Genomic DNA, 22,890 nt, shown 5'->3' with positions numbered 1-22,890 from the left:
TTGGAGGTATCCTCTTCTCCAGGACTTTGTTCTTGTCGTAGTTCTCTCCGTGTGTTACATCCCAAATTTGACCTAATTTTAAATTTGCTCATAGCCGTTAGATTGAATGGATTTTTCTTTCATAATCATGTGAAGTATGTAGTTATTTATATTCATTGTATTTACTGTTAATGAAGATGGTCATTATCCATTATTGTTATATGATGTTTTAGCAATTTCTTGATCTTGGGATTATGGATAATAATCAAATTCTTTGAATGTTTATATGAAAATTATAATGGAATTTGTTATTATGGTGGAAGTGTTTCACGGGTGATTGTAGGGGAAAATAAAGGGGGGAAGCATTGCTAAACAGGATCAATGGAATGGGATACTAGCTTGGTCCACTCAATAGGATTGATAGTTATGTTTTTAAACTTCTTTGGTGAGGACTTGGCGACTTGTACTTCAAGATGCATCTTTACGACCGCATGAGCTATTAAATAAATAATTTAAGAAACATTAAATAATTTAACTAAAATATAAATATGTACCTCAAAGTATTTTAAATGATCTTTCACCATATTATTATAATATATACTTATGTACATACACAAACATAAAAATGAAGTGACACCATAATATTATTTTCTTATAATAAAATGATGCCACCTCACCAATATATCTATGTGTACGTAGATAAATATAAACCATAATATCTTTCGAATTATAATCTTCAAATCTTTTTCCACCCTTTTAATTCTTCTTTTGTTTAAAAACCGATGGAACACTTGGCATTTAATTGGCGTTTAAAGAGCCAAGATAATTCTTTAAGTTACAGAAGCCAAAGAGTCCTTTTTAGTCCTTTTTATATCATGGGTCGGGAGAGACAAAAATACTCAAGAGAACACATTCCCGATTTCCTTATTTATTATTGCATTTTCCTTGCTCATTCTGGCTCCCTTTATTATCTTCAACTTCTTCATTATTTCCGTCTTCCTTTACTCTTATTTCCGGCTACCAGTTACCATTTGAATCCCTGCAAACTCCAAACAAGATCTCTGCAGATTATAGCGCTGCCATTCTTGTTACAGGCTGCCGTATATTGTTCTACCTTGCTGAAGTTGAGGTTGCCTTTACATTCTACGATTACACCAAGTAATCAATTTGAAGAACAGATATAGAAGTGTCTAGCAAGGCTCAGACATTTCCAGAATTTATGCCAGGTCATGTGGTTGAACCATTCTCCAAATATTGCTATATTTCCTTTAATAACCATTAATGCATTTCAATTTCCATAGCAGTAAACTGCAGATTATACTCATTCATACTTGAATAACCTTAGGAAGTTGTTACTATAAATCATAGCAAAGTATCCAAGACATGGAATGATAAATTATTTTTGCCAGTGGAAGTTAGAATATAGTGATTTTATTTTTGCAAGTCTTAAAGAATATAATCTCTCAAATCACAGAATGTGTAATGTTGGAAGCATCTAATTGTCATGAATTAACAAAACAGAGCCAATTGCTCTGAGAATCCGAACACCTAGGACTAACTGGCTGTATAGCCATGGAAAGGTGAAGAGGTGAGATGAAATCTGCAAGAACATGGAAATGGAATCAGAAATGATTAAATAAATTAAATAATCTTACGTAATAGCTCATGCTCGTCCTTATTAAAATTTCCTGTTGTCAAGTCAAGCGGTGGTGATCGAGTCGTTGAACCCATCAAAAAACTTTGGCCAAGGTAGTTTAAAGGTATGTTTGACATCTATTGATCACTTGATGTCAGTGGTGCCAGTTATGCAGATATGTCCGTCCATAATTGTGCAGGCATTCTAAACACGAGAATGCTCAGGTGGCTGGACTAAGAGTATCCCAAGCCCGATCCTTGGGGTACGGAGGGCCTTCCTAATTCAATAGATTGTATGGAGATAAGTATAGTTTGAGGTTGGCAGGTTAAACCTAAGTCAATGCTTCTCTTCTTACCGAAAGCCGAGGCTTGCACAACCAGCTAAATACCCACTGGTTGATATTTGTATGTTTCTTTTCTTCTTTCCATGATAAGCATTTACTTGTATATAGAAAAGATAGTTAATTGTTAATCTAGTTATTTCAGTTGATCATTGATACAATTATTTTCAATTAATCATTAATCTAGTTATTTTAGTTGTTCATGGATGCAATTATTTTCAGTTAATCGTTAATCTAGTTATTTCAGTTGATCATGGATATAGTTATTTTCAGTGAATCATTAGTCTAGTTATCTTAGTTGATCATGGATACATTTATTTTGGGTTAATTGATATTCTTGGTTCTTTAGATGATTATTGATATGGTTATCTCAGTTGAACATGGTTATTTTAGTAAATCGTTGATAGTTGAAATAGTTAATGTAATATGAAAAGGAACTCAGTTATCTATTCAATGAATGTTGGGAAAAACTCTTTATAAACTATTTTTGTTTTTGTTATGAAAAACTGTTTGTTACATTGTGCAAGTGTCTATGGATTTCTGTAGCCTAACTTTCTTCCTGGTGTCTCCGAGATGGCCAAATTGGCTATTCCTTTGATTGTATGCTGAATCAACCCCTCTTGGATTCTGGTGGGATCCTCTTGTCCTCCCCTTAAGTTACGATGTCTCTCCTCCTGTTGCCGGAGATGTAGTGTTCTCAAGGCGGCATCCTCCTTAGTTTCTTCTCTTGGTACCCGCTTGGGATATTTGTTTGGAATGAGGGGCATGAATTGGTTTAGTGTCTGTTTCCCTTCTTCGGATTATCATGTTCCTCCAAGTTGCGTTCCCTTGTCCTTCCTTTAGCAAATTGTTGGAATACTTGTTGCCTCCTTTGTTCCCTTTTTGTCTCGGCTCTTTCCTCCACACATAACAAGTTTTGCCAACAAGTGAGGAATCTGTCCTAGTAGATTGTACATCGTTGGTGGCACTGAAAGTTCGTTGCCTACTGTACCTTCAGGAACCTTTCTCTCACGAGCTTCCCTTTGTACGTACTGATCGACCGCAACTTCCCAGGCCGTCACTAGATTGCGTGTCAACTGATCTTCCCTGGTTATTTCCTCCTCATCTTCGTCACTATTTGTTACTTGTATACGTGGTAGAAAGGGTCTTTCGATTGCCTCATCTTGTCTTGCTAGCGACCTCCATGTTCGGACTTAGGCAATGACACCAAAAATGTAGAATGGAAATACGACTCAAGTTCACAGAGTAATAAAGATATGCATACAGAGAAAAACATAGAATGTACCTTAATACCACAATACCAATTGGCGAGGAAATGATTTACTTCATTCATACCAAAACATCATGAGTACAATGATGATATTCCAAGTACTTATAAAAGGGTCAGTTGGTTGAGAAAACCAATCGACACATTTCCTCACCTCCTAACTACCCAATCCCCTCAAGCTTTAACAATTGCCAAGTACAATATTATTTTATTTTGTACTACATCCTCGTACTTATAACATTACACCCAACTTGCACAAATGAAATTTTAGGAAAGTGTAAATAATTGGATCTACCCAAAGCTTAAGATAAAGTTTATTTCAACTTCTTGACTGAAATTTTGGTCAATTTGGTCTTCTCTGCATGAAATGTATGAGATCATGTTTTACTATGAAGTTCTGGGTATTGATTATTATAAATCCTCCTTGATTTTTAGGCATTAACCAAAGATTATGTAATGTCCCCACTTTAGCAGTTGACCAAGTGTGTGTGTTAGCTTAGTTCTACATGGTCCCAAGGGCTAACGAAGGGTTTAAAGGGATCCTAGAGTGTTTTGGCGTAGTCATCTCTAGTTTGGGGCAAAACAGAGTTGATTTACTTAGTCTCAGGCATACTTGCTATTTTCAATAAGTTAGCAAGACACAGGGGAGGCTAGTTTTGGTGGTTGGATTTGATACTCCTCGGGGAGAGCTTTTCGACAAGTTATCACTCGTGCAGCTCATAGTCCATATATTTTTATGCCTGAAGTATTATTAAAGTAACATTTAATTTAGTTGTAAAATATATTAGTGTTACTTTAATATTAAATTTTATGGGAATGTGTGCAAATCGAAGGGGCGCCTAAGGGAGACATAAGTGAATATTTTAATATGTTTTATATTGCACACTTTTATCCCACATTGCTCATGAGAGTTGAGTCGACTCTTGGAGAAAGAATAAAGGGAAGTGTTGGTGGTCTCATTCGGGTTGGTGGCTTCATTCGAGGGTTTGAATATGAGGAGAAATCGATGTGTGAGTTGCAGATCCGTTCTTGGCATTAGAGGACGTTTGTCCTCTCTTCTGACATTCTAGACATCATTCCCTTGGGGTTTGGCCTTTGGAATTCATAACTATCAGCTTCATTTATAGGCAGATTGGGCGCATTTCCAGCTTTAGGCAGATTGGGTGTTTGCTCATATCTTCCCCACTTCTTGTTCGATGCTTATGCCATTCTGAAGGGATGATTTTTATGAAGATCTTGGACTGATTGAAGACAAATTATATTGTAGGAGCACTGTAGCGCAACACTATTCATGTTATTGTAGCACAACACTATTCACGCACTGTAGCGTGACACTATTCACATCACTGTAGTGTGACACTATTCATGTTACTGTAGCAGCAAGATGGAAAGTCATTACTGGAACATTATTTTATAATGCTGGAGTAATTAGTGAGTTGAAAAGTTTGCTATGTGTTTGTTTTTATTAGTTTTGAAAATAATATTATTTCAGTAGTAGTTCAATCTTCAGTTTGCATATTATTATAAATTCCTTTTTATTCATGTTATGTGATTTCAAATCTATGCAAAGACAAAAACAAACATACATTTTATTTCCGTAGCCATAAAGGGGTTTCACATTAAACAGAGAAATTAAGAGTTGGATGCAAATTATTTGACTGAATTCCTATCAGCAGTTGGTTTAGTTTTTGGGCATTTCTAGGGTGTCCATTATAGATTACGCCAATGTGATACAGTCTCACATTTCTTTTTTCTGCTAATTGGGAAATCTCTTGGATGATTTATTCAGTTCTCCCAAATCATCAAATTAGTTAAAGCTACCTTTATAGACTCCACATCACATCTGGAGTTTATAGATGACATGATTCTGTTGGCTTTGTTTGAAATACCAAAAGCCGAATCCATCAAAAGCTTGGTGAGTCATTATCAATTGGTTTCAGAACGATAAATCGAAAATTAAAAATCTTGTTTGTTTCTTGAAACCCATAAGAATCCAAAACAGAAATGCAGATTTTTTTAGGATTTTAGGTGAGACTCTACCAAACAATCACATCAGCATACTATTGTTTTGGGGAATGGACAAATCTATTTATAAATGACTTAAATGGAAGATTTCATAACTAAATTGGAGATTGGAAGTGAAAGTTGCTATCATAGTGTAATGTCCCCTTTTTATTCTCTTAAAATGTTGGGACTATTTACTTTTGATTTAGTTGTAAAACAGTGTAGAGGGTATTTTTGTAATAAAGTAATAAAGTAGTCGCTAGGAGAAGTTTGTACTAAAGGTTGCATCGGTTGGTATTAGTAACCAACCTGAGCACTATATGTAGTACGCAGATGGAACAGACTAGCATGGTAATTCTGGACACCATTGGTATTGGTAGTGTAAACTCTTTGGTACAATTAATAAAGATATATTTTGCCATTTGTGTGTACTGTCCCATGTATTGTTATGAATGTTGTGATAATATTGTAAACTAGAACTGGTACATAAGTTCCGTACTTGGCAGTAAACTCTGCCACATTGACAAAAATGAACACCTTTTTCTATTTAAACAAAACACAATATCTTGGTGCTTTGCAATACTTAGATTGATGATACAATGGTCCACTTATGTTGTAATGATAAGCTTCAACTAATATCCTTATGAACTGCTATAAATCAAATGTATTATAACTGTTGTACTCTGATGAGTCATGCAGTTTGATGTATATGCAATGGGTATCTTTGATCTTCAGATCTGCAACACATGAACCTTATGGATTTGATATGATAGAGTTTATCTGGCTGTCTCAGACATAGCTATGTGAATTATTGCAATTGATACTTTCCTTATCACTGGTGTGTATGTGTGTATATATATGTGTGTGTGTGTGTGTGTGTGTGTGTGTGTGTGTGTGTGTGTGTGTGTGTGTATATATATGTATATGTATATATGTATATATATATATATATATATGTATATACACTATGGACAAACTCAAAGCGAACCGAAATACAGGCCAATTTTTTTTTGAACAAATCTGGAATTCATATTTAAACTGGGACTGGGATCAGCATCATAGTATTTGTCCGTCTTTATCAAAATTTCACTTCTTGGCCTGTGTTGCTTTCTCTTGTTTTGTTTTCGCTATCTTGTAGATTCTAGTTATTACTATTCTTGATAGTTTGCATGAATAATGGAAGAAAGATTTTTTTTTTTTTTTTTAATGCTTAAACAGTAGGAATGGGTTCTTTGAACGAGAGGAAAAATTGTCCCTGTGCTATGAGTACATTTTTATGTTTGCTATTATTTAAGGACTTAGGTTTTCAGATTCTTGACATATTTTAATAAGTTGATTGGATCATCCCAAGTTTGGATGGTTGATTTTAAAATTTAGATGATAATCCATGGGATGTTGTACTGGTTTTTAAGTTGGATGGTTGATTGTAGATGATAATTCATAGGATGTTGTACTGATTTTCAGAAAAACTGTTGGTTCTCATTTTATGTATTAGTGTCTTTTCAATGTATAATTTAGTGGTTTACAAAATTAACAGAAAAAGGGATTCTACTGGGAAATCTTACAACTATAATAACTTCAATTTTGAAATGGGGTTAGAAAATGGACAATGCACATCTGAGCAACCTTATTGAACAATGGGGTTGTTGGAAAAAATCAGATCTAAGAGCTAAGATTTTATAGTAGGTGATCTGTTATCAACTTATATATTGTATTATTATATCTTATTGTTTGTTTGCAATTTTTGTGTATTTAATTATTGCCTGGTTTTTGTACGTCTAACATATTCTGCTTGGAATCTTATTCTACTTTTGCAGACAAGGCATGGTGATTTTCACAACCTTGGAGTGTGGAAATCTCTTAGAAAAATCTTACAAAATGAAGGCGTCCTTGGGTTTTACAAGTATAGTGGCAATCTTCTTAAGAAGCTCGTATTAGTGATTTTTTCTTATCATTTATTGTCACTGCCTGATTACCTTTTATCTTTATGGAGTGAATGTACTCTGATCTTAATTTTCATCTATTTTTCCAGAGGAAATGGAGCTAGTGTTCTTAGAATTGTTCCTTACGCGGCATTACATTTTATGACATATGAGCAATACCGCTGCTGGATTATAAATAACTGTCCTGCTATGGGAACAGGTCCTATTGTAGATCTTTTAGCTGGATCAGTTGCTGGAGGTACAGCAGTTCTGTGCACCTATCCTCTGGATTTAGTTCGGACGAAGTTGGCTTACCAGGTAAACCATTCTCCTTCCAGAACTGGTTTTTGAGAGGCATTACATATTAAAGCATATATTGAGTAGAACTGCTTCAATCTCAAGTCCAAGCATGTTTTCTAATTTGGGACAGATTTTGTTTGGAAAGGGTTAAACCTTTGTTTTCCTTACATCTGTTAAATCCTGATAACTTGATCATATTAATGTTCTGATTTTTCAGATTAGATAGATCTAAAAAGCATGTAATTTCCTTTGTATATGGCCTCATGATAAATACATCTCCCTAGAACAGATCGGTGATTTGCTAGGCATATTTATATGCCTTGTATTTGACTATTGTAGTTAATTAATAATTAACTATTAATTAATGGACAAGGGCGCCGATTTGTAGAGAGTAGGTTGTTTCATGGAGGGCCGACCTAGAAGTGGTTGTCTTATGAAAAGACAAGACCCTTGGTTAATATATAAGTAGGAGCAAGATTGTGGATAGATAACACACAATACAATCTTAAGTCTGCTCTTGTAGTAATCTGCTCCTTGGCGATTTAGTACAGAAATAAAATATAATTTCCAGAATTTATTGCAGACTTCCAGAACAATAACATTCAATCCAGAATTGTAGTAGATTGATTTGCAGCAAGGTATTAATTATCCATCAGTATCATATCTTCAGAATTTGCAGAAAACTTACATCATCATGATCTAACTTTAGATGAATGGGTTGTTGAAAATTATGGCTTTCATGATGATGTGACTATGATTTTTTTTTAGGATACACCATAGTAATTACGGCGAGAACCATTCAACAATGCGTGTTAGGGGAAGGGTGAAGGTTGGACTGTTTCATTCTGTGAGGTGGATAAACATATGAGCTAGTATTTTATTATCGGCTGATATTTATTTATTCTGGTAGATTACTTGTGGGCTCTATTGTGTCCCACCTTATAAGAGAGAACAGTAAAACAGGGCTAACAGCCACAGTACACTATAAAATGAGATAAGCTTTAAATCTTTATCAAATAATATTAAAGAAGATTTTCTATATTACCATTAGAGACCATATTCTAATATCGTTTTTGTGGGATAGGTCTAGCAATCCATATCCTCATCCTTCTCTTCATAGGAGAGAGCCTCATTAGGACCATCCAAAATCATACCCTTTGAATTACACTTCTGCACATCAGAAAGCTCCACCTGAAATCCCGAAAACATCTATTTTTGCTGAATCAAGAGGTAGAATAGATAAGCTTTAAATCTTTATCAAATAATATTAAAGCTTTCAAAAATCTATTGAAGGATAATTTGGAAAGGGGCTTACTTCGACAAAGAAGATTTTCTATATTACTATTAGAGACCATGTTCTAACTACCCTTTTTATGGGGTAGGTCTAGCAATCCATATCCTCATCCTTCTCTTCACAGGAGAGAGCCTCATTAGGACCATCCAAAATCATACCCTTTGAATTACACATTTGCACAGCAGAAAGCTCCTCCTGAAATCCCTAAAATGTCTATTTTTGCTGAATCAAGAGGTAGAATTTCCACATCTACATGCAAAACATGCTTAATGGGTGGAGGTTTAATGGAAGTGGTCTCTATCTAGCTGTCATTGTTCTCTGTTTTGTTGTTTACCAAGCAATTATCTAAAGAGGAGGACACCCCCTCACAAGGAATCCCCAAAGATTTCAGTGCTTCAGCTGAAAGAGGCTTTTCCGGATGGTCATCAATGATTTTATGAAATGGTTTTCCGTCCTCCCACCATGAAGCCTTATCAGTGGTATTCTTTTTAAGAAATGCATCTCTGATGAATAGTCAAGATAAAAATAATTTCCTCCTCTAAAAGTAAACCATCAATTTTCAAGTCTCTAAATACAAATGTTGTCTTCCATATTCAGCTGTATCTCTACTGGAAGAAATAATTGATTTCTACCAAAATATGAGCAAAAGTAACATGTGAGATCTCCAAAACTTTAAAGTAAGATGGAAGGAAATAGAGATGAAGTTATCAAGGTTAGTGGCAATTCTTTTGAGAGAAGATTCAGTCCAGAGGTGTAGAGACGGATTCGGTAAGCCAAACCAATCTGGAAAACTAACATTCTGTCAACAGAATACAATTTGGGTAGCAAAGCTTAACAAACATAAAAGTGCTGCTTCAGATCAATGAGCTCTTGGCAAGGATGAATTCTCGATTAGCCTCATTATCATAATCAATATTGAAAAATCCCTGAGCACAGGGTAGCATGACAATGGTATCTGTAAGAAAAAGTTTTTAAGGATAGGCCAGCCATTCATACTAATCCATTAGAGTGTGCCAATGATTATAAAACTTGCAAATCAAATCCCTTCTATGCATAAAAGTCTGCTTCCACCACTACCTCATTCATCATTTCCAGCAATAGAATTTTCACCACATCTCTTATGTTATTCCTCTATAGAACACTGCCATCCTCCATCTGAAGTTCCACTGTTAATTTTGGCAGCAACATACATATGTACTCCTGCAGATTTTGGATTCCAGGGGTGCCCTTGTAATGGATCCAATTTTCCTTTTGTCCTAAAGAAAAAGGAAGGAGACCATTGATAGCTCCTCTGGCACCATCTTTGCACAATGGTCTGCTTCCCCCACTGCCTCAATTCTCATTTCCAGCAACATAATTTTCTCTGAAGCTTATATTTCTTCCTGGAACCCTGCCATGCTGTATCTGAAGATCCACTGTTAATTCTGGCAACAGCATATTTTGCACTCCTGCCGCAGTTTTGGATTCCAAAGGCTGTTATAAAACATGATAGTCGGATATTAAACAATTGAGACAAAGTCTCATTGATAGAAAAATATAAGATGATGTTTCCAAACGAAACAATGGTACACTGAATACAAAAAAGGAAACAAACAAACAAATTTAAACCTACTAAAGACGACCTTTAGAAACATTGGACCTCTTCTGCTGCCGAGACCCTCCCTGAATCTGCAGAACTTCTGGAAATGACCAAGAGTATGGTAATCCATTCAATCTGATGTTGGGTAATTAAGTTATCCCTTTGAGATCAGCCACGATTTTGAGGAAAAATTGTCAAATTATGATTTTGTCGAAAATGTTTGCTGATTTTCACCCCAGCGCAACTCTAGCTGTGACCCAAAATAGACTTGTAAGAAACCACAATTTTGTGGAAGAAAATGTCAAACCTTGAAACTTAAGTTTACAGAGGAAGGTTGCATGGACATGGATACAAATACAGGTATGGTATTGAGTACAGATACGGGCCACAGCCATTTTTTAAGATTCCCAATATGTATATGGCTGGTTACAACATTAAGAAAACACATGTACACATATATTTAATACAATTTTCTAAGTTATAGGATATTTTCATTACATCAAAAGCAATATAGACACAAATGCTACATAAATAATTGTAAGTTCATTTAAGGCTTTACTATGTGCAAAAATCAAAGTAATGTGACTCGGACCCGGCTTGGACTCGGCAAAGTGAAAAAACTTCAAAATTTTTAGATTTTTTAGGATTTAAAGAACATTCCATGCACCCATTATTGAATAAAGCTTAAAGACACAATAACATCATTAAATAGAAGATAATTTGATCATAATGCGCATGCTTAAAGTTAAAAGTCAAACATAAATCGATTACATAAGTACACTGTACAATACTACAAAGGTAAATTGCTAAATACTATATTACTAGTAATTAAAGTTTAAATAGTAGCTGAAGGAAATATTATAAAAGTAATACATACAATCATATATAAAATGATAAATCCATGCAACCCATCAAAATCTATATGTATTATGTATTATGAAATCCAACACATCAAGATTCAATGAATCAATAGTCATCATCAAATGTTCCAAATTCCGATCATATATTAAGTTAAACAAAAAGTTAAAACAAGACTATAGCTATGGCTCTTAGTCGTCATCCTCATCTTCATCCTCATCCCCAACCTCAACCTCAGGCTCAGTATAATCTATAAAATGCCTCTTAGTAAGGCGTCTAAGGTAAGTCTTGGATGACTGATTAGCCATAGCATCAGTCTGTGAGGTGCCTCTAGGATCAACTGTAGTCTCTGGCTCTGCCAATGCCTGTGAGGTGCCACTAGGAACAACTGGAGCTCTTTGGTCCTCTGCTGCCATAGCCATAGCCTCAGCCTGGCCCTCTCTATTTGCCTGGTCAACCCACTATAGGTCCTCATCATCAAAGACAGGATCAGTAGCCTCGGTGATCCACTCAGACTTTGGATCAACCTCCTCTAGAGTAATCGGAGAGGTGTCACTATCCTCAATCTCCTTGGTCCTAATGTGCAAGTTGTAATGCATAAAGACTAGCCTATTCATTTTCTCCACAGACAACATGTTACGCTTCTTTGAGTGGATGTGCTCGAACATGCTCCAGTTGCGCTCACATCCAGAAGCACTACTTGGCTGGCTCAAAATGCGGATGGCCATTTGCTGAAGGTTTTTGGTTGAAGGCCCAAACATTTGCCATCATCTATTTGAATTTTGAAAAAAGGAAAAGAAAAAAATATTAGTCTCATTTCAAAATTTGAACTTTAAAGTTTAAACTTAAAGTTTAAAGCTAGAAATTTAGAAACTAGATTGTATAAGGCTTAAGCTGCAATTTTTACCTGGTTGCAATTTTGTATGACCTTCTTTGCAAATTTGACTTGAAAAAATGGGCCTTGATGCATTATTATAGGCATCCATCTCAAGCAATATATCTGTGGCATTAGTGGCCATCTTTGATATCATAGTGTATAGGCCACTAAGAACCTCCTCATCTACCTTGAAATCTTCACAGAAACGGTATGCCGGATTGAGGTAATAGGTTGCTGCATGGATGGGCTTATGAAGCTGATTTTGCCATCTCCTATCAATTATGTCCCAAGTAGGGCCATAGTTTTCCTCAACTCCAACATATTTGGCCTTAATAGCCTCCTTGACCCTATCTATACCCTCATAAATGTAGCCTATAGAGGGCTTTTCGCCATCAGCAACTCATAGGAGGGCTACAAGGGGCTCAGTGATCTACAAAACAATTAAACAAAAAAACAATTTAGTGAATGATGAAACTTTGCAAAGTTGCACAATGAAAATAAAACAAAAATATGTATGAGATAAATTAATTTATAAAATTTTAAGACTTAAGCTTTTAGAATTTAAATTACTTCCACAATCTTCGAACATGGCTCCCAAAAACCTTCATCATCATAAATACATTTTGTTGCATCTATCCCTGCAACGCTGGTGGCAAAGGAGGAGGAACTCCATTCTGGACCAACAAACATGCACCTCAAAGCTAACCTTGAACTCAGCAAGGATTTTAGTGTGATAAAATTAGAGGCAAATCTTGTGATACCAGGACGAGCCAACTCCTTTCCCTTCGTGTATTGCCTCATGGTGTTGAGGACCAAGGCATGATTATAGATGAACTTACAAAGATTTTTGGCCTTGGTAACACATGATTTCACCCATACAAGCTTGCCAATATCCTCTAACATGAGGTTGATGAAATGGGCCACACATAGAGTCTAAAAGATTTTTGGGTGTCTCTCCATCAAAAGTTTTCCTGCAGCAATTTTAAATTAGTTAGTAAACAATGAAATTTTTTGATGTATTAAAAAACTTTTAACTTTCAAAAATTAATGAAAAACTAAAACAATTTTTTTAGAAGTAGAACTTAGAAAGTTAAAAGTTAAAATGTTACCTGCACCAACATAATTAGCTGCATTCTCAGTCCTCAATAGCCTCAGATAAGAATTTTGCATTTTTCACATGTGAGGAAGCATCTATAGACCTCAAAAACATGGTGGGTCTTGAAAGTGAAAATTAAACAAAATAATTATCATTCAAGAATCAAGAATCAATAGTCAATAAAACAAAATTTTCATTATTCAATAATACATTAAATTTTAAACTTAGACTTAAAGAAGTAGAGGATGATGAATTACCTCCACTAGAAACAAGAAAATTTAGGAGGGATTTCTCCTATTTGTCCATCCATCCGTCATAATGGTACACCCCTTTTGGCTCCAAATTTATTTATGGTCCTCCAACTCAAGTTTCATCTTCTCAACCATATCTAGTAAGAGGGGGCTACTCAACTCATCTTCAGTGGGGGCTTTGAACTCCGCACCACAAATGGAAATTGCATCAAACATCCCCTGCCAACAAGGAGTTCTGTTACATTTATAAAAACATTTTAATCAACATATTTCAAATTTTCAACATCAAGTTAAAACTTAAAAGTATAAATTTGAATTTAAATTTTAAAACTTAAAATGTAAAACAATCAAATATAAATGAAGTTAAAGTACCTGGCTGCTATAAATGGAATGTTGCAGAAAAACCAAAACTTGCAACTTGCTCTTATTCCAGCTTCATGTACCTCCCTATTCCAGCGCAAGCTCTCAAGTGAGGGTTGTGCACCAGGAGTGGAACACGGTACAAAAAAATTGTCCAACCTAGATTTTCTGACTGTAGGACGAAAGGTAAAGCCAATAGGCCCAGTATTACTAGAAGAGGCAGCAGCCGCAGCAGTAGCACCACTAGCAGTGCAAAGAATAGATGTAGAAGAAGTACGACTAGCAAAAGCACTAGGACAATAGGGGGAAGGGAAGAACCTTCTCCAACACAACCTACTGACTCAGAAACATTTCCAGATGAGTGTGGAAGGGAATTAGAACCAATCTGAGCTAACTCTTCTAATTGTTTTTTTTAAATTCCTTTTCTTGTTCATATTTTTCCAAGGCTACAGAACAAAAACGTTGAGCCTCAACAGTTGCAGCTCTACAAGGCTCAGTATCATGACCACGTATGCCAACAATATGGTAGTTCAATCTATTTATCCCCCCACTATTAATGGTTTTGCAAAATAGCCATTTTGTTTGAGTTCTAGTTCTACCCAGAAAGTCTATGGTGAACTTCCAACACTTATCTTTTTTATTGCCTTTAGAGAGCTTGGGTTTTTTACCTCCAAGAGCCATTATGAGTAAGGAAAAATGTAAAGGTTGCTGCAATAAGACATTTTAGACCAAATATTATCATTTAAGCATTGTATTTTATGAAGATTTAAAGTAAAAAAAAAAAAACTCATAAACAAACAAAAAAATTCATCCAAAAAACCCATAAGCACAAAGAAAAAAAACATCAAAATTTAAAAAATCAACTCTTACCTCTTTCAAATGCTTTGGGAAGTGTTGAGAAGAGCTCTTATAAACTCCTTGATGATCTAAATGCAAGCTCCAATGTCACAAATGCAAGCTTTTCTCCTCTTCCTTTCAGCTGGTTGCAAAACAAGGACACTCTATTTCTCTTCTACCTCTCTCTCTCTTTCTTCTTCTCACAATAGAGTGTTATGGAAGCCCTTTTAGGGTTATAAGAGTGAGTAAGAAGAAAAAAAACATTAAAAAAGTATGCAAAAATTATTATTTTAAGCTAGTCGATTTTATGCTGCTGCAACCGAGTCAAGCAGCCCGAGTCAGGCGAGTCACGCGAGTCACGCCACTTGACTCGCCGTTCATGAGTCACGGGTCATAATGACTCGGTTAGGTGTTGGTAGCTCGCACTCGCGTGACTTGCTTGACTCGTGGCGAGTCACGTTACTTTGGCAAAAATAGTAGAGTTGCATTAGAAGATAACCAAAGAATGGGTCATTGAAATGGAAAAACATTTCATTTCTCTTTCTCAGTTGGTGTAGGGTTTGTTTATACCATAGTTAAAAATATTGTTATCGACAACTTTATCGTCGAGGGCAAAAAAACAGAGAGGAAAATATCAGAGATAAGTCGAAAACTTCTTGGAAAAATATTGGGAACTTAAAATCTATTTTTCTAGTGAAAAATTGGTTTTTCCAATTCTGATGGAATCTTCTTTCTCCTCTTTGCCCTTTCTCTTCTCTCCAAATGTGTTTTTCAAATAAAAAAAATGTGTTTTTCCCTTTTCTGGGCCATCAGGTGATAAGTTTGCTATTTATCGTGATAAAATAGAAAAATATCGCTGATATTTTACCAAGGTCTCTCTGATATTTTGAAACTTCTCTACGATGACTTGAGATAAGTTGACATTACTTCTTGGGAGCCAAAATGTATTGCAATAAGTAGACTTACTGTAGATATATCTGAGATATTTTGAACCATAGTTTATATTTTTTTAAAATTGCATGTATGAGGTTTTTAAAAATTAAACTGGGGAAAATATCTATGTCAAATCTTAGAGAAAATCAAATCACATAGTGTTTGGTGTGTTTGGACACATGGGCACAATATTCAGCGTGTATCCAGGTCATATCGGATACATTTCCAAATTGGATACAGGGTTATCCCAAGGAGGGACAAAGGCGTTTCCGACAACTTTTTTACAGAGCATAGTGTTTTAGAAAAAAAGGGTTACAAACCCTAAACAAGATGACCTATGACCTCCCCAATGTTATTTGTGAATTCCTTGATGCTCTTCTTCCCTGCTGGTCGCAAATCTATGGCCTCGTGTTTTTCTGTCTCTCACTTTTCCTCTCGTCGTCTCATGAGAAGCAAATAGAATGCCTTTAGGGCAAAATAGAAAACATGTGTTAAAAAAATGGCAAACACTTTTTCTATTTTGTGTTTTTTTGCAAGTCCAGATTGGTTCTACAGATAGTTTCTGACATTTTATTACATGATTGTACACCACATTTAGGGTTGTCACATTGGGACTTGTGATTTTGGATTTAAACTATTCACCTTATGGAGGTCACATATGTACCATTACAGTACAACCTGATGGACACCATGGGACTATTATATAAATATCATTTAATAACAAAATGCCTCATGTATATACATATGTAAAATATAATTATCATAATCAACAAAGCAGTGAGGTTATTTAGAGACAATTTAATAGTTTAAAACATAGAAGTTTGAAACTTCTATGGATCAAATTTAACAATTATATATATTAAAGAGTTGTTTCAGCAGCAAAATAAAAAAAACAGTGAAATATTCGTCTGGTGTACATAGCATTGGACTTAGTTTGGTGTGGATGGGGGTTTAGGGTATATATGCACAGCCAAGGCCCTCAGAGGGCATGGTATTATAAATGGATATAATAGTTATAAGGCCATCCATCTATTAGGAATCTGTTTCCTTACTCAAGCTTCAGATCAGGAGTTTCTCACCACAAATGTGAGGTCACAGTGATACATCCAACTTTGATTTGGGACTGAATCCAGTTGCTCAAATGGGAGAGAAAGCCTGGATGATTGGGGCATGCTAGGAGAGACAGTTTTGTTGGTTTATTGACTAATTATAGGTTTTAATACCATAGTCAATTATGTGAAGGTCAGAAAAGGCTATGCAGTATCTGCTGTTAGTGTTGGTTATAACAAAGAGTTCTATGTAAACAAGGAACATGGCGATTTAACACCACAATGCTCAAATCCTGAATGTTTTACATTTCTAAATGTCATATGGTTATGAATGTTGTCTTGGTAAGCTTTCTGGAATTCTGAAATTTGGTGCACCTTTGCTACATAACCTACTAAATTATCCAAAGATGGTAGCTATGTCAGAACCAGTTGTAGTTGTGGATCGTTTTTCTGTATTTAAGTTACAGTAGACTAGTAAACTCTCATTTTGAATAGAGCAGAATTTTACAATATGCTCTTCTTTTTGTAGAATAAATCCCCAAAGAAAATTACTTTCAGAGGAACACTTAAAAACTGTCAATCTCTTATAAACATCGTAGTTATCTCTGACATTCTTATGAATTTCATGTGTATATTTAATGTCGAGAATCTTTTTTTTAAAGGACAATTACACTTGTCCTGTACTGCTCGTCTAACATGGTTTTTTGTGTTTGATTTTTTAAAGCTACAATAAATATGAGAATTCATTATTCTAACCCTGTATAAAAAATATTCTAATAATTTAACCTCCTACTTCACTGATTACTCATCATCATAGCTTTGTTATAATTTTATATTAATTTTTGCAGGTAACAAGTCCTTGTATAACAGGACTAGAAAACAACCTCAAATCCCATTGTTTTAAGCCAGCATATCGGGGTGTTGCTGATGTGTTTAGAAAAGTTTATAGAGAAGGCGGATTTCATGGCCTCTACAGAGGAGTGGGTATGTTAACACAATTTTAGACTGAGTACTTGCTTTTGATATTTTTAAATCAATAATTAATTTCTATCGTTTTCACTGCTCATTTGTAAATAAGTTTTCATTCCATATTAGTATATTGTTGTCCTTTGAATTTTTGTGAATTATAATATTATTGCTTTGATTAACAGGAAATTAAAAACTTACATAAAAGAAGGAATATTTAAAACAAGTTTTCAGTGTGAAGGTGATGCGGGGTACCCTTTTTCTAAAATAAACTCTGGATGCACCCTTAGAAAGCTGGATATCCAGGGCAGACCACCTTTTTTTTGTCCGAATTTGTGGATGCATTGGTTTCTGTGAGATAGCTAGGTTTATTTTTGATAGTCTTTGGCCTTCCAGGCAACCTGTTACAGGCTACAACTCGAGATGATCTAATATTTTCAAAAATTCAAACCAACAAAAAGCCCTGACCTAGATAATGGATGACTGTATGATATAGGCTAAAATAGTTATTTGATATCTCAGAAGAGTAAATTTCTGAAAGCCATAGATGTTGATTAAGTGACTTACTTTTGATTGTATGTCTTGTTTAAGCAAGGAGCACCATATTTTGCAATATTTTATTCCAGAAGAATTCTAGTTTTCCTATACGCCTAGATTTGATTTTGTAGATATATTCTCACTTCTCCTTGAATTTATGTATGTTTTATGGGTTCCTTCAATTTTTTTACTGTATCTTCTCCAGTCCTTTTCATTCTTTAGCATGCCAAAAATTACATTGTATGTGAGGTCGTTTTTGCAATACCTTCTAACGTTATTTTTCTTCTGGAAGTAGTGTGTTATAATTCTGGTTGGTATTTCCTGATGTTTTATCAATAGTCTTTCTAATATAAGTCATAGGTTCTCCAAATTTTAAGAATGTGTTTGTTTTAGGCTCCGTATGAGTCTTTAGCTTTGTGCATGGACATTGGCTGTAACTATAGTAGGAGGATAGATCGATTCAAGAGTTTGACCATATGCAAAAACAAGTTCCTAATGTGTATCATTCAAATTGGTGTTTCTGAGTTTTGGGATGGGAGGTGGCAATTTTTGCATGGATTTTGGGGTTAGTGGATTTTCAGCCATGAAAATGTATAAATAAATTTTTGAATTTTAAAATGCAAAGAAATAATACATTGAATTAATGACTTAACAAATTAAAATAAACTGAAAATTTAAACTGTGCAATAACAATTTATTGATTTTATAATCCATCTGATTAACCGACGATCATTGACATAACATGAAGCACGATTTATAGGGAGACACTTAAAAAGGTAATGTTGCATTATGTATACTTAAGAGTAGACCTATATCGAGCAAGCTGACAAATTGGAGGCTTTAATTCCGCTCTCTCTCTCTCTTCCATTCCTGATTTGGTGAGTATGAAATAGCCATGGACATGGGTTTTTAAAATTCTTCTGGGTTCAGAGCCTTGATGGGCCCTTAGGATTTATCTATTTTTATAATCTGTCTGCCTTGAGGAATGCCGTGACAACTATGGGACAACTGGGAGCGCCATGGCATCCTCACTTCATGCAAAAGGGAAAGTGGGTACCCCATAAAGTTTTCAAAAAGGGGGATAGGGAGCTTTGAGCACTCCAGATGCATGGAACATACAGCTCTATTTTTATAATCTGTCTGCCTTGAGGAATGCCGTGACAACTATGGGACAACTGGGAGATGCCATGGCATCCTCACTTCATGCAAAAGGGGAAGTGGGTACCCCATAGAGTTTTCAAAAAGGGGGATAGCTAAGTCACAAGGTTCGAGTTCGAGTTCGTGTTCGACAACAATTAAATTCGGATGAAGTTCGACAAAAGTAAAAAGTTTGAAAAAAAATTCGACATTTAATTTTCCTTATATAAATTTAATTTTTTATATATAATAATAAATTGATTAAATTATAAAAATAACTTAACATCGTTAGATGAAATTGAAATAAAATAAATTATTTAATTATTTATTAAAATAAAATAATATTACTTTAAATTTGAAACTTAATGTATATATTTTAGTTTTACAATTGATAAGCTAAAATTATAGAAAATAGATCAATGTAAACATTACAGCAAATTTAAAATCAGTATAATGTAAACAAAATTAAAGTTTTAATTATTTATTTAATTAACATATAAATTAGAAAAGTGTTATTTATACTATATAGTATATGAAATAATAAGTAATAAATATATCTTAAATATGTACATTAAGTAATGTGTTTTAATGTATTATTTAGTACTTCATATACATTTGTGTATACATTTGCGGGACTTAAAAATACTTGGAGGACTTGTATTATCGACTCTCATTTTGAGCGCTCACCATGCTGGAGAGGATTTGCGTTACAGGGAACAATCCAGACGCCTAGTAGACAATCTCTTTGTGCGGATTTTCTTTTGCAGGGATTTTCTTTTGACTGTTGGCGTGTCTTGCAGCAATATGACTTGTACATTTCCCTAGATTCCAACATTGGTGTGTCTTGCATCGATAATATTTCTTCATTTCGGGACTTCCATTCATTCCACACGAGAATGTGTTTCAAAGATCCAAATGTATCACCTAAAATAGTCCTAACCCTATTGCATACGATTTTTGGGACGAATAAGAGCGAATTTTATAGATTCTTTCAATTTCATACATGAAATGCGGCAAACCCTGTGACACAGGGGGATAGGGAGCTTTGATGCCTCGTCTTTATTCTGAGAGCACTCCAGATGCATGGAACATACAGCTAGGTTCTAGGGGCATTTTCACAGGGAACACTGACGTGAACTCATCATGTGACATGCATTCGACATCAAATCAATTCAGATATTAAAAAAATCATGCTTCATACTTCGATCATTGGATGATGAATAGATTTTGGGATAAAAAATTTGATGGGTAATGGGCCGCAACCGAGATTAATTATTATTATTTCTTGAAATTAATTATTATTACTTCTTAAGCTTAAGTGGTCTTGAACACAAGACCTCCCAAATTAGAGGCTCTCAACTTACCGTTGTGCTATAGGCTATTGCCTAATTGTAATTTCATATTATATGCATTGAATTTCATATTAACTTTTTATCATCTGGCTTCCTTTAGTCTGTAAATTATTTATCTTTTCAAAAGTCAAAATTTTGTTTTTTTGGTCTTATTTTATATCTGTACATCTGTTGTCCTTAATGTTCAGAAGCTTTTTGCCGTTCTCTGAACTTCTCCTTACTCTGAAATCTGGAGAGACTGTGTTTAAAACCGAGCTTGTTTAAGAACTGTGCACCCAAAACATCGAAGAGTACTCTTTAAAGTTTTAAACTGAGGTTGTCTACAGATTGTGGGGGATTTTTGAAATTTAGAAAAGAAGTTTGACTTCAGCTTCCATTTACAGTATCATATAAAATTTCAAATCTATCATCATTGTTTTATGCACTTGGCAAGGAGTTGGCTCTTTTTAAACCTATAAATTGATTTTTGAAACTCTAAAAAAATTTATAATTAGTCTGTGAAGCTTATCTGTGAAAACAGAAGTTGCTTGAAGTTGATAAAATTTCATAATATTCATATGCCATTTTTGGCAACTGGTAGCAGTTAGCTTGTCTCTTTTAGAAGGTAATGAAGGCAAGATGGAATATTTTCTATACATGAGATCGCTTTTTTGGTCATAGAGATTTGCTCAAGTAATATAGGAATTGAGAAATACCAGAACCAAAAGCATTTATATTATTTTAATTTTCAGTTGAGACTCGAGAGTGCTAACCAAAAAAATCTTCTTTTTTCAGGACCCACACTCTTTGGTATTCTTCCTTATGCAGGACTAAAATTTTATGTATATGAAGAGCTCAAGAGGCATGTGCCTCCAGAACATCAAACATCTATTGCAATGAAGCTTGCTTGTGGTGCCTTAGCAGGTTTGCTGGGACAAACATTTACCTATCCAGTGGATGTTGTCAGACGTCAAATGCAGGTAAGTTTTGATGATTCTATCTGATTCTCCATCTAAAACATTTGGTTGATTTGTCTTTAGGTTTCTTGAATAATTCTTGTGAGCATTTAAAATCTATAACTATGATCTTTATCTCAAGCCATAAAATTTATATCCTCTGTGAATCACGTCATTGCCACTATTCTTTTGTGTGATCATGCTCAGGTACAAAGAATGCCAGTTAGTCAAGGCCATACAACTTCTCTTCAGTTAGCAGAACCCCAAATAAATGGAATGTTGAAAGGGCTGGCTATCATTATTCGAACACAAGGATGGAGACAGATGTTTGCAGGTCTGAGCATAAACTACTTGAAGGTAATATTACTTTTGGTATTGCTTATCAGCAATTAGCAATTTAGTATTTACAATTGTAGGAGTGTAGTTCCACTTTTCTTATATATTTATATATCGTATGTTGCGTTACTGTTTAAGCATTCCAGTTCTGATTGTAGGACCTCATTTTATTTATTCATTGAGAATGCAAATTATACGAGTAATATGGTGCACTGCTGTGTTTTTGTAGATTGTCCCTTCAGTGGCTATTGGCTTTTCTGCATATGATGGAATGAAGTCTTGGTTGGGCTGTCCACCTCGGGAAAAATCGCGAGTAAAGACATCTTTGTGAAGAAGGCAGGTTCAGTTGGTACTTTGGTGTTTGTGACAACAAACCGGGCTTATCTGGGAATATTTTTGGATCTGACAAACTAAGGGAGTGAAGGGCTTATCTGGGAACATGTTTTTCGATCTGTTCATATTGAAGGAATAGTTCGCTTACGAAATAAGTGAATGAATATCATTGAAGCTTTATAATATGGTAAGTGGTTAACCATTGAAGTTTGATAACTAGTGCTGGCCATTTTTGCATTGACATTTATTTTGGTTCTTATTTGCTTTACCTTTTTTCCTTCTCTAAGTACACACGAATAGTAAACCTTGTGCCCTCGGAGTATAAAAATTGTGAGTACTTTTGTTTTTGTTAATTTGTAAAACAAAAATTATTTTTCAATACACCAGAAGTGGGAATTTTGTGCTTTTGAAGCATTACTATAGCCAGCTAATCTACGCATTAAAAAGTGTGATACATACTTCTTTATATAAATATCATAATTGATATGTCATTTGTAGAGTAAGATGCTCATATGAATAAAATCTGACAACGTGCAATGTATGTACCACCACTACATAGCTTTGTTCAAAAGGTGGGTACATTACATACCTTGTATCTAATTACAAATGTAACTAGATGATGGAAAGGTATATTTTTGATCATTTAAACTTAGTGATATTTCAAAATAAAAAATTGTGTTTTTTATAATAATTGATAGTATATTGTGTTAAA

The 22,890-nt window shown here is 34.7% G+C and overlaps 1 protein-coding gene across 3 annotated transcripts in view; it reads left to right on the top strand.

The window, feature by feature from the left end:
- Positions 1–22,583, top strand: part of LOC149539974 (mitochondrial carrier protein CoAc1-like) — a 32,510-nt gene extending 9,927 nt beyond the window's left edge. For all 3 annotated transcript variants that reach the window (XM_089801192.1, XM_089801191.1, XM_089801193.1), the window contains 6 exons: positions 7,044–7,129; positions 7,259–7,466; positions 17,431–17,566; positions 21,349–21,533; positions 21,717–21,866; positions 22,075–22,583. In XM_089801192.1, the coding sequence (XP_089657318.1) occupies positions 7,044–7,129; positions 7,259–7,466; positions 17,431–17,566; positions 21,349–21,533; positions 21,717–21,866; positions 22,075–22,176 (867 nt within the window). In that variant the 3' untranslated portion in view covers positions 22,177–22,583. The remainder of the gene's footprint in view (positions 1–7,043; positions 7,130–7,258; positions 7,467–17,430; positions 17,567–21,348; positions 21,534–21,716; positions 21,867–22,074) is intronic.
- Positions 22,584–22,890: the final 307 nt, after the last annotated feature.

This window comes from Cupressus sempervirens, chromosome 9, assembly GCF_028749045.1.
Source record: "Cupressus sempervirens isolate cs-2001-9-10 chromosome 9, ASM2874904v1, whole genome shotgun sequence".
Taxonomy (NCBI): Eukaryota; Viridiplantae; Streptophyta; class Pinopsida; order Cupressales; family Cupressaceae; genus Cupressus; species Cupressus sempervirens.
This window is presented reverse-complemented; position numbering and strand designations above follow the sequence as displayed.